General features: G+C 44.7%; 1 protein-coding gene across 1 annotated transcript in view; it reads left to right on the plus strand.

The window, feature by feature from the left end:
• The first annotated feature begins 2,808 nt into the window (after window positions 1-2,808).
• TYRO3 (TYRO3 protein tyrosine kinase) overlaps window positions 2,809-13,061 on the plus strand; it is a 173,954-nt gene continuing 163,701 nt past the window's right edge. Inside the window, exon 1 of the mRNA XM_066608303.1 lies at window positions 2,809-3,472. Coding sequence (XP_066464400.1) covers window positions 3,403-3,472 — 70 coding nt within the window. The 5' untranslated portion in view covers window positions 2,809-3,402. The remainder of the gene's footprint in view (window positions 3,473-13,061) is intronic.

The raw sequence follows: 13,061 nt of genomic DNA on the forward strand, positions 1-13,061 counted from the left end.
CCGAGTAGAATTATGACCAAAAAATTCTGACTGGAGATCTGTGCCAAAACATTAGGGTCCCGGACCAGGGCTTCGTTCAACCGCCATTTAAATATGGGTTTGGGAGTCTCTTCACATTGAATCACTGTGAGAACTAGGTCATGATCTGACCACACACACGGGTAGTGCCTGGTGATTGTAAGAACCGGCAGGAGGGACGTGGAGAGCAAAATATAATCTAGCCTAGAATATGTCTGACTAGCTGATGAGAAAAAAGTGTATCCCCTGTCATTCCCATGAACGTCCCTCCAACTATCTTCTGGTGCCAGTATGGACAGCTTGTTTTCCCAATCTTTCCGTTGATGTACTGATAATCTATCCAGGCTATTGTTTGACCTATTCAATGTTACAGAGAAAGGAAAGTTAAAATCTCCCACCCATAAGATTTGATAATGGGAATATGTGTGGAGTTTGTTAGCAATCAATATGATGGTGGGCAAGGGATTCTCCGAGGGGACATATATACGCTGCCCCTTCTTCCGGGACGGAAGCTAGTGCACTAAGTTCCACCCCATCCCGCCCTCTCCCATTGCAAGAAGTGGCGAGGAGTGGAGAGGTAGTGGGAGCTCAGTGCACTAGTTCCCATCCTGCCTCCTCCCCTTGCAGAAAGGGGCAGCGTATATCGGGCTGGAGTGAAAACCCAACCGATATACGCCCATCTGAATAAGCCCTTAGGCTGTTCTCACGCATAGTTCAGAAAACACTGCGCATTTTCCACGATTTTGTGTGGCTTTTTCAAACGCATGTTACAGCGTTTCACAGCATTTTAAATGCACCCCATCACTGTGATGGGTGATCAGGTGTGTTAAAAAGAGCTAAAATGCGTGAAGACAGAGCAGACAGCGGTCTAACGCAATGCTTCTAATGAGGTCTATGAGGCCCCATTGAAATCAATGGCGGCATTGTACCACGGTTAGCTCAGTGATCAGGACGTCACGCTAATCGTAGTAAAAAGTGTTATGTGTGAGTATGGCCCTAAGGGTGGATTCACACGAACGTATATCGGCTCGGTTTTTACGCCGAGCCGATATATGTCGTCCTCATCTGCAGGGGGGGGGGGGGGGGAGGATGGAAAAGCCAGGAGAAGGAACTGAGCTCCCGTCCCCTCTCTGCCTCCTCTCCACCCCCTCTCCGCCCCTCTGCACTATTTGCAATGAAAGGAGGCGGGGCGGGGGCAGGGCTAAGTTCTGAGAATTAGCCCCACCCCTGTCCCACCTCTCCTCATTGCAAATAGTGGAGAGGGGGCGGAGAGGGGGCGGAGAGGGGGCGGGGGCTCTTCCAGCCTCCCCCCCTGCAGAGAGAGACAACGTATATCGGCTCGACGTGAAAACCGAGCCGATATACGTTCGTGTGAATCCACCCTAAAGTTGTAAAGTTCAATACTTTTTTATTCTTTAACAGTCCCCTTCACACGAGCACAAGCCCCTTTGCGCATGCCTTAGTGCTGGCTTAGTGCCTTATTTGCAGGCTAAAAATTTTTTTTTGCATCAGCGTATTATAAAGTACTTTTTGCGCCCTCAATGTATGTTTATTTGTGCGCAATAAACAAAGACGCACTGATTGAAATGGCTAATTAGTCTTAATGAGATCCAGATGTATTCTTTCTCCAGTGGAATTATACAGTGTTGCACGCATCTCCTGCATTTTGTGCGTGTATTTGCACACCCGCCATTGACTTCTATGGGGATCTGCAAATACGCAGAAAAATAGAGCATACAAATTTTTTTTTTTGCACGTGACTGAAATGCATGCGCAAACTATGGAAATTTCAGCAAACCCATTGAAATCAATGGGTTTCATTCTCTTTACATTACGTGCGCAAATTTTGCACACGCAAATACACCTGTGTGAAGCTGACCCAATGCGTTTGATCACAAAAACCGTATATATTAAGATTATTGAGTCGTACAGCCATATGGTTCTATTAACTGCAATGTTTAAAGAAAAAATATGTTTCCATACTTGTTTTGTAGGACAGAAAAGCACAGCAGACTTCGCTTTTCAATCCCACAAAAAACCACACTGAAACCTATGCCTTGCAAAACGTATGCATTTGATACATTTAAGCGCTACATTTAGGCGGGGGGAGGGGTAAAAAACGTGTGCATTTCACATATGAATCAACTATGGACAGGAGCAGCACTGTTTTTGAACGCAACAGCCATGTTTTTCTAATCCTGGACAACCCCTTTAACCCTCTGAGCACCAGTGCTTTATTGTTGGCATGCTTTAACTATGTAAAACTATGCTTTGGCAGCTGATGGGTTAATGGCAGCATAATGCAGTGCAGTGCTGTGTAATCAGCAGCGTCTGTCATCACACAGTGGAGGGCTGGGAATAAGCCTGATATCTCCCCAACCAAGAGCTGCTGTATACATTGTTGCAAGCAGAACTGTAGTTGGTAAGTATCAGTACAGGGTTTTTTTGTAAGTATGTTCCTTTAATGTCTCCTGTGCAAACTGGTTGCAGAAATTCCAATGACTGTCCCATTTACCTGAATCAGACTTGCAGAAATCCATGCACATGCTGCAGAAACAACCCCATTCTCATGTACAGCAGAGATTTTCAATTGCAGACATTTCTGCCACAAATCTGCCGCACGTGATTATACGTAACGCATAAACCCTCTCATCGGCTAAATAAGTTAAGGCACATGCTGGCAAAGTCCTACAGTAGAAATCACGGACTTTGTCAACTCCTCCAGCACTCTAGAGCTGAGCTACTCCTCCTAGTCACGTGACTGATGACATAACGTCGTCATAGGTCCTTTAGCCCACTGGCATCTACCTCGTACAGACAGCACTTTGTATTGCTCAGGAAAAGGAGGAGACGTCGGAGTTCTGTGTGGAAGGAGCTGGGATTCTGCGTCTATTCGTACTGTACACTCGCCTTCGTGGAGATGCCTCGGATCCATTTGCAACGTGGACTGTTGTAGGACTGAGTTAAGGTATAGAGTGTAGGTTCGTTGACAGGAGGCACGATACAGGGTTGTCTCTGCTGTGAGATTCTCCTGCCATAGGTAAAACATGGGGGGCTGCTAGCTGACTTCGACGGTTGCCATGCATCTCTTCTTCTAAGCATTATCATACGTTAACTTGGATATCTGAGATCTCGAGCCTGTAGAGCCGTATACATCAATGAGGTTGCCGACCACCAGTAGCATGCACCACTACCTTCCATGGTTGCTTGTAGGAGTCATTGATCAGCTGGAGAAGTTGATGGCTAGGAGCTGAACTGAAGATCAAGGGTTAGCTGATCCTTAGATCAGGCATTGACTCAAGTGCTGACTTGGATTTAGTTCCTTTAACAGACTTTGCCGGACACGGTGAAGCCCACAGGAGGATGGATGGATGGTGAAGAAGCATGATCTATCCCGGCCTGGCTAGCCTCATCAAGGGGCTCCTTCTAGCTATTGTAACACTAGGATGTGCAGGTAAGATGAGGGCAAGAATTGGGTCAGTTTAAGGGAGGGAATATTACTGGGTTAAGGGATATAATTCTTCAAATTCTTCAGGACTGAGCTAAGGCTCCTACCAAGTGATACTTGGTCTTGCATGTCAACGATTAATTAAATTTCCGTCCCTGCTGTGTCCTTTATTGCAACTTGATGGAGCAATAAAGATAATTCCGTATGTCCAGTTTAAGTGTCATCAATTATTGTTACAATAAGAATGAATAGTGACATTTCATGACTGCAACCAAGTACGAGGTCCTCTTAGCTCCTGGTGATATAGGGCTAGTTACTACCACTACTAAGACATTACAGATTCCTTTCTATCAGAGCAGGTTTTGCAACCGTACAATGGAGTTTACTGGCATGGTGTCTGCCTTAGAGAAGTGTAGTGATTGCTACAGAGAAAAGTGTTTCTGTGGTTTAAGATTACAAAAGAATCCAAGGTCTTAGTTGGAAGAATTGGGGAAAACTGCTGCTTAGAGATTGCATGTGCTTTAGCTGCAGAATGGAGGTTGAACCCTCATTTAAATCTTGGTATTTGTATAGCGCCAACTTATTACGCAGCGCTTTCAGGTAATTATTACTTAATTACCCCCCCACCAAGCTGGGTTCTCATTTTACCGACCTCGGAAGGATGGAAGGCTGAGTCAACCTTGAGCCGGCTACCTGCATGTCGGGATCAAACTTGCAACCTTCAGGTCGTAGGCGAGAGCTTACAATCTGCGCCACACGAGGCTCATATAGGTCTACATTGACCTGGAGATGTTGTCAATACATTTCAATAATGACCTAGAAGTTCTTGTTAGATCTTAACTTAGAGGTAGATTTAAATTTCACCTGTTTCATACTTTTGTGTAATTAAGGCTTTATTGTTGAACCTTTAAAGGGGTTGTCCAGATGTAAACTACTAATGGCCTGTCGCTAGGATAGGCCATCATTGCAAGGATCTGCAACAAACAGCTGTTTGCCTGATTAGTGTTCTACTGTACTGAGCTTATTGCTGCAGGAAGCAAAAGGCTCTGTTCCCACTGCAGTGGCCAGGCTTAGTATTGCATGCAAAGTTCCCATTCAGTTCAATGCTTGCAATACCAAGCCTGACCGCTGCAGTGAGAACAGAGCTGTTAGTTCCTTAAGAAATCCGCTCTGTGCATGAACTCGCCAGTCCAAAGAACAGCTGATCTACAAATGATGGGCTATCCCGTGGATACGCTACCATTAGCTTACAAGTGTACACTCCCTTCAAAGCAGCCCTCTAGTTTTAGGACAAAAGTCTATTCCAGGACTACAGGGGGAATATTACCTGCAGGTCTCGGCCATTCCTTATACTGCTGAATCCAGGTCCCATTTTGGTCATCCAAAATGGCTGCAGTAATTTTCTAACTACATAATGCATACTTTGCACTGCACTCTGGTTATCCAGGACTGCTTGTGTGAACAGTAATGGTCAATCAGAGCAGGTATAGTGCATTGGTAGTCTAACATGGCTTGAAGGGCTGAAAACGGACCCAGAGATGGGGGATTGGAGCAAGTAATGTACCCCTCAAGGATAGAGTTTTGTCCTGAATCTGGAAGGTAACTTATGGGTAAGTTCACTTGTGGCAGACTTGTTGCAGATATTTCTGAAACTGTTTCATTCATCTGAATGGGGATTATAAAGATCCATTTACATGTTGCAGAAATGGCCGCATCAAGACATATGGAACCAGCTTGTTTTTTGCTATATGCAAAAAAAACCCCACAGTTCTCTAGAAAAAAAACCTGCAATCTAAAGGCTTTGAATTTATTATACTTGGAACGGTATTTCACTATAAAGCTGATCCGATCCGCTCATAGTTCACAGTCAATATTTCTGACTTGACTTGTGTGCAGTTCTAGGTAGTGCAGATATACAAGTACACCCAAAAGCAATAGTGGAGATTGATTACTAGCGTCGTGGGATGCATGCATTCATTAGTTGTGGAAATGCCGAACATTGCACTAAATTTATTAGACTTGCGTAAGTGGCAATGATAAATTTGGTGTAATCTGCTAGGCATGTTCATAGCACCTCATAGCTGGCATGCATACCATATTCCCCGGTATGATGCCCCAGAATGTGGTGCACGCCTGTAGTAAATGTGGCACGTTTTATGACTCCCCCTAGCCCCGTCCTCTTTCTTGACATTTTTTTTAAACTAAAATACATAATAAAGTTGGCAGCCAGCATATAGTTAATTTATTTTTGCCCAGTTGTGTCCTACAATGGCATAATGCATGGCAGGCACTTATTGCTATGCAACCAGGCTAGAAGTCTTACAAGAAGAAATGGCTGAGCCAAAACGATGGATACTAACAAATGTATTACCTGTGTTGATATGAGACAATGTTTCAGTAAATATTGATGATAAAAGGTTTTATTTTAGATCCAAAGGGCAGTCGTTGTTTTTGTTTCTTTTTTCTGCTTCTGAGCAGCATTAATTGGAAACACTGTATATCCTCCTTAATAAATACATTTGTAGGTCTACTTAAGGGGCATCGGTATGTTGCCCAGCAAGGTCTCAAGGTCCCATTGTGACAGCAAATGGTTACGTAGCTGCTGTCTAATGATGGCAATATGATAAAATATTAAATATCTTTCTCCTTGGTTAATGCTATGAGTCATACTCACGCTGCGCCTCTGTAGTCAATACCGTATATGTGTTCAGCTTCCTAGGTGAGTGATTTGGAGAGTTGAGGTAGGAATAAGACTAGTCCCTGACCTTTCCGTCTCATGTCCAATAAATCAAGTCCAGTGCTGCCCAACCTGGCACAGCTGGTCTTGAGGTCTAACAAGAAAATGATTAGTCTCTATGGCATTTGATAGCAGGTCTGGCAGCAAGCAAGATTACTAGCAATACATCTGTGATTCTGATTCAAGGTATTGATTTGTGGTGTATGTTTTAGTATAATATAATGGGAACCAAAATGTCTTCTTCACTAGACCCTCAAGTGTATTCAATAACCTGTGTAGATACTAATAACCAGCTATACTAATATAGCCTGAGGGTGCATCTATGGATTATGAGCTGCCTAGCCATACAAGACAATGCTTATGGACTCTTTCGCCTATATATCACTACAGTATACATAAGGTTAAACCATTTCATGACCAGTTTTACCTCTTTATATATTACCAGGCATGGGTAGATTTGTGGTCAGTAACTGGTTAAACAATGGAGATCAGCAGTTTCTTTGCTCTCCACTGTTTGAATGGGAGTGTGACTATGATCGGCAGCCACACTTCTGTTCCTGATCACATGGACACAACAGATGTGACCGGACAATCTTGGTGATGTAATAGTATTTTACTGCACTAACACACACCCATTGGTGAAGTAATACTGTGGAGTAACTGGAATGTGTTCTTGAATTGATCTGATTTCTTACATGAGTAATATGAGCTTGGTGATGACAAATGGAATGGCAGTCATAACCATATCCTTAGGACCCACACTGATGCATACCATTGCCATAGAGAAGGGGTGTCAAACACCCTTTTACCTATATCGGCCTTATAGTTGCCGTCAAAGTACATTACACACGTTTTTACCCACAATACAGACAGCTTAAACACCATTGATTTCACTGGGGTATTCAGACATACGTTTTTGGTCTGTTATAGAATGAATTTACCCATTAAAGTCAATAAGATTGCTTAAACATGCATGATACTTGTCGACTTACACGTGAAAGCAGTAGACATGCCTTGGAGGGTGACTGGGTAGGGCTGTCAGAACTATGCCAGTACCTGTGAGTTGCTGAACAGAGCGGTGTAGAGATCTGTGCCGGAACTTCGACTCCAAGATGGCACCTATTCCCTCTGCTGGCGCCACCCACTCAGCCGAGCACTGGGACAGTAAAACACATTGTATGGCGTGCGATGCGAGGTTTCCCATTAAAAACAGTGGGACACACTTTCCAGTTCCTCCGCACTGCGTCTGAAAGCCACGTCGTAAGATTGCTACTTTACTGGACTGATAGGCTTTTTTTGACACAACTCCTCGCATCGCAGTCAAAGTGCACATAAGCGAGCACGATAACTCGGCCTGATATTTTACTCGCCCTTGTGTAGGTAGCCTTAGTGGGTTGTCTCCCAGCTTTCCACAATTTGGCAGAAATATCTATATTATTAGGGCTCATTTAAGTGGCCTTATGCTTGGGCTGTATACTGTTTGTGTATTCCATGGACATCACATGGCACCATACCAACCTTTTGAGGCCATTCACAGAAGTTGGTCAGTGTGAAAGAAATTGCTGCTTGTTCTATTCCCATCCATTTTCATACATGCAGTGTGCAGTGTCTGTGACTATTGGACAGCATACAGACAAGTTGTGCTTAAAGGGGTTGTCCCGCGCCGAAACGTTTTTTTTGTTTGTTTTTTTCAATAGCCCCCCTGTTCGGCGCGAGACAAACCCGATGCATGTGTTGAAAAAAAAAAAACCGGATAGTACTTACCCAAATCCCTGCGCTCCGGTGACTTCTTACTTACCTTGCGAAGATGGCCACCGGGATCTTCATCCTCGGTGGACCGCAGGTCTTCTGTGCGGTCCATTGCCGATTCCAGCCTCCTGATTGGCTGGAATCGGCACGTGACGGGGCGGAGCTACGAGGAGCAGCTCTCCAGCACGAGCAGTCCCATTCAACACGGAGAAGACCGGACCGCGCAAGCGCGTCTAATCGGGCGATTAGACGCTGAAAATTAGACGGCACCATGGAGACGGGGACGCTAGCAACGGAACAGGTAAGTGAATAACTTCTGTTTGGCTCATAATTAATGCACAATGTACATTACAAAGTGCATTGATATGGCCATACAGAAGTGTATACCCCCACTTTGTTACGCGGGACAACCCCTTTAAGTTTCCTGGTTGGTTGTTTGTATACAGCCTGCAGTAACCTGTCCTGTCTTGTCAGAAGTCTTCACTAAGCTTATGGATTCATGAACAGAATGCCAGAAGTAAAGAATGAAAACTGCTAAAGATTGCATATGCTTGTGAAGTGTGGCCACAGACCAAAGCAGCCCCATTATAATGGCTCAGAGTAAGGGCTCCTTCATACTGTTGATCACAATATTCCGTGAGCAAAACCCTTTTTCTCGCAAAATCATCGCTGCTGCTTTCTCATGGGTGCGTGTTTTGTTTTTTTTTGTTTTTTTTTTCTTTAAAACGTGACAGTCAATAGGACTTTGTAATGTTAAAAACTCATTGCATCAAACGAAAATCGCAAGTTTGTGTGATGCAATATAAAAAAGGCTCTGTAGGGAAGCATAGGTGATTTAGAAACAAATCTGGGATATGACTGGAAGCTGTAAAGAGTTGTGTTGTCACGCGAGTATGCAAGTTATAAATGTGAGTGCAAGAGAAGAGTGAGGGATTCCATTGTTTCAACAGTAGAGTGTGGAAGGAGAATGTCAGCCACATGGTGGGGGTACCTTCAACCCTCATGTGTTGAAAATGGAAGAGGAAGAGAGGTAACCTGATGACCTAGTTCCAGGACCCCTGTTGAGAGAGAGAGAGAGAGAGAGTCTGCTGTGCAGTGTTCAGAAGCCCATCCAAAAGTGAGTGTAAGTGGAGTGATTCATCCTCCTCTGGTGTGTGGACCATGGGCCCAGTGCCATTCTGTGTTGTTCTCCTTGACCTCCGTAATTTGTCCTTCCTGCACTGGTGTGAGAATTTGTTTCCTGCAAGTAGTCCAGTCATTGATCGTTGTCAAGTTACTCATGTGTGGACTCTTTCTTTTCCCATCGGACATCCTATGGAGTAAGTAACGGTGGCGTCGCCCATGACATTTCTTCAAGTTCGCTACACCACCTATTCAGGTAACCGCTGCCTCAGGGTTGCCTGGAAGAGTCCTGGTGGCGCCTTTGCCAAGGTTACACGCGTCCCTCAAGGGAGGAGTTGGTAGTGCCACCGTGACATCCCTAACAACTACGCCCGCCATCTTCTCAGTGGTGTGCCTTGTGTCTTAGTCATTGCAACAAGTTTAGAGGACGCTTCAGAGTCGTCTTGGCCGGTGATGTCACCTGTCAGATGCCATGGCACTGAATCAGTGGCCACAGTGAGCATATTTTATAAAGTTTTGGGCCTGCGGGTCCAAAACTATATGCAATCTAAAAAAAAAAATTACTCTGACAACCCTTTTAAGTCATGTTCACATCTGCACTTGAAGCTCCATATGGAACCTCTGATGTAGATCTGACATAAAAACCTGGACAAAATGGCACAGCATGCTCTGCTATTACATCCTGGAAAATGTCAGGCCGGACAGATGCCAATCGTAATTGGGGTCCATCCGACACTGTTGTTATTTGGCATATGCTGGATCTGGGACTTCTGGCTTATTTTGTGGTTTTCTTCAAGGGTGGAGCTAAAAGATTGGAAATGCCATTGCAAGACTGAAATGGGTCATAACCTGCATAAATACAAGGAGGAAAAAGATTCAAGCTAATTAAATGATCTATAGTCAATGAACCAGAATTTAGCTGACATTTTTTCTGTAAGGTTTTAGGAGTGCAAGCATTAAAGGGAACCTGTCCTCAACTATGAGCGCCATAAACTAAGGTGATGTGGATTCTGGGAGCCTCTTGTCATATTCTACCTGTCCTCCATTCCTGGGGTATCCTCTGGCAAAGTCAATGTGCACACACAGCAAGCTGAGATTCACAGTCATGAATGTGAATACACATTCACAATCCTCTGAAAAGAGCCAAGCTTACTGTGCACGTGCTGACCGCCAGGTGAGTATGAAGAGTCTCTCCTGACTTCATGTTACCAAAGATAAGAAAGTTACCAGCACTCCAATGCAACCAACGAGGAAGGGAAAAGAAATAGAATAGGGCACTTACTTTGCAGGGCACATGCAACCCTAATCTAATTCCAACCATAATATGAGTTGTGGACCTTCCTGGGTTATCCAGTGATTATCCTGGACTGTGACGTACCAGTGCCCTATATGATGGCCCAGTAACGTCGGGTGAGTCAATTGTTCATTTTTCTCATCCTCATATCCCTAATACACCTAACCTCTGGAGCGCTACCTACGTCTTGCAGACTTCATGTTAACTAAACTATAAGCACCAAAACTTGTGTGCATGGTGCTTATAGTTGATGATGGGTTACCCATAAGACTGATTTCACTTCTCATTGGCAAATAATTCAGACTGTATTGGGGGGAAAAAAAGTAGAAAATCACAGTAATCAGGGGTGGGTCAAGATTGGTGGCAGCCCCTGGTCTCCACATGGCTGATGAGAGAATCAAGGAAGTACAGGATAAGACTAGGTATTGGGGCTCTTTTGACAATTGTTCTTCATATTAGCCTATGATAGTAATTGCATACATTAGTTTCTCACTTTCTGACTCGGTTTCTGGGAATCCCACCTAGATCCCCCACTGAAATAAACTCATTCGGCCATTCCCCTTTCTAGCTGAAGTTACATAAATGTGCATGTCAGACAATCTGAGCTTGTGTGTTTACAGATATTTTCTATTTCTGTTATTTTAGAATGGTCTTTTATTCTGATTTTGCTACTTTTGAGCCATTTATCCTGGTGATTGTTGGTTTTGTATGTGTATCTAATATTAATAATGTATTGGCTCCATACTGTGTATGGATACAAATCCTGAGCACTGAAATCCCAAAGAAAAAGTTCACTGTACTATAAGCATTTTTTAAATATGGGTGCATTTACACTCATATCTGAGGATGTATTGGGGTGGGTGTGTTTTGAAGGGGGGGGGGACAATCCATGAGTCAGACGGGCTCAGATTGCCACTAAACCCGCAAGCTTCTGTATACCACAAAGCAAAAATGATTTACTGACAAAGAAGCAGAAAATAGCTGAAAATATCATTTGAAATTCCTCTTTTTGGGGGCAGCATCCTATAAGTTAGGCCGCCTGCAGACGAGCGGAAATCCTGCCGCGGGATTTCCCGCGGGATTTCCGCCGCTGAAAGTCTGCATAGGAGTGCATTACAATACGCACTCCTATGCAGACGGCCGCGGTTTGGCCGCGCGAAATCTCGCGCGGCAAACAAACCGCGGCATGGTCTAATTTCCTGCGGGGCATGCACTCACCTGGCCGCCGGCTCCGGTCTGCGCATGCGCCGGCTGCGCGGCAGCCGGCACATCAAAGAGCCGGGGCCGCCAGGCGCGGGTGAGTACGCGCTCGTCCCTGCAGGCTCTGGGGTCGGATCGCGCGGCGAGATTTCTCGCTGCCGGATCCGACCCGCTCGTCTGCAGGCGGCCTTAGACTACAGTTGTGACAATGAAGAGAGTGCCTAGTTTACAGAAACAATTTCAGATGCTGTGCTAGGGAATTCTGAATTAATAAGTAGGGTCCCCCATTTGGGTCTCAAGCCTGAATGGAGAGCAATTACAAAGGGTGTTTCTATATTGCATGCACAGTCAATAAATGGGGGTAAATGGCTTCACATATGCTGTTTGAAAAAAAGGAGTCTCCCCACAAGTAACTTATGTAGTGTCCCAGAATACCATCCTGGTCCCCTCCATTAATGTCATACATGTTTATCCCATGTGGATGCACTGTGCAAGTCATATCCAGTCTGTGTGTTGCACAGCTTTGGCGCTTGGGAGGTTAACTTTCATAAAATCATAGTCTGCCTGTAAATGTATCAGTCTGTCATGTCATGTGGTATGACTGAAGGTATAAATAGGAGTGCATTAGAGTGGGAAAGGGAGTCCATCTTCTGAACTTTCATCTGGTCTGCTGCCTAACACAGAGCCACATGGAAGCACCTTCAGCTTCTTTGTGGTGAAGATGGAGGAGAAGGAGAGCTATCCAGTAGCAACTGCATCTTGGATGTGAGTAAGCCCAAAGCCTAAGAGAGAGCCTTTGTAAGTAACTATTTCTGGCAAGACCCAGTGCAGAGGTACAAATTCAGACCCACAAGTTTTGCCTGCCCTGCTGTCCAAAATTAGGATCACCGCGCAGAAGTAAGCTTCAGGTCCAACCCACGCATCTCTAGTGCGGGGTGCAAATCCTAGAGTGAGCCCAGTACTATGGATAAAGCACTATAGTTGGGGGGCCCTGTTACAGGTTTTGCATTGGGGCCCAGCAGCTTCAAGTTTCGCCTCTTATTAGCACTGTACCTTTTGGGGAGGCTCTACAATTATGTCAAAACAATTCATTTTACCAGTAAAGAGCCTGGGTGATGAAAATCTCAATTGCACACCACCAAAACTTGAATATCTGGATACTGGTTGTCAGTCTATCTGTTCTTGTTGGTGGTCTCTATCCCAGTAACTACTTGGCATTTGCGGTCAGTGATTGCAGCTAACACATCTTTAGATGATCGGCAGACCTTGCATTGCAACATCTGGGTAGCGAAGTCATATTACCCTCTCTTGTTCAGGAAAACCCAGTTCTCCAGCAGCAAGGGTGCAGTGTACTCCTCACAGGGCTCTTTGCAAAAACTGCTGAATCGCACTATAGCATATGCAATAGGACCTGCCTGTTATACCCAGCCCTTCAGCCAATCAAGAGGCAGCTCATTCCCACTTAATCCACAGCAGCAAAGTTGGAGTTAAAA

The sequence above is a fragment of the Eleutherodactylus coqui genome, chromosome 6 (assembly GCF_035609145.1).
Source record: "Eleutherodactylus coqui strain aEleCoq1 chromosome 6, aEleCoq1.hap1, whole genome shotgun sequence".
In the NCBI taxonomy this organism is placed as follows: Eukaryota; Metazoa; Chordata; class Amphibia; order Anura; family Eleutherodactylidae; genus Eleutherodactylus; species Eleutherodactylus coqui.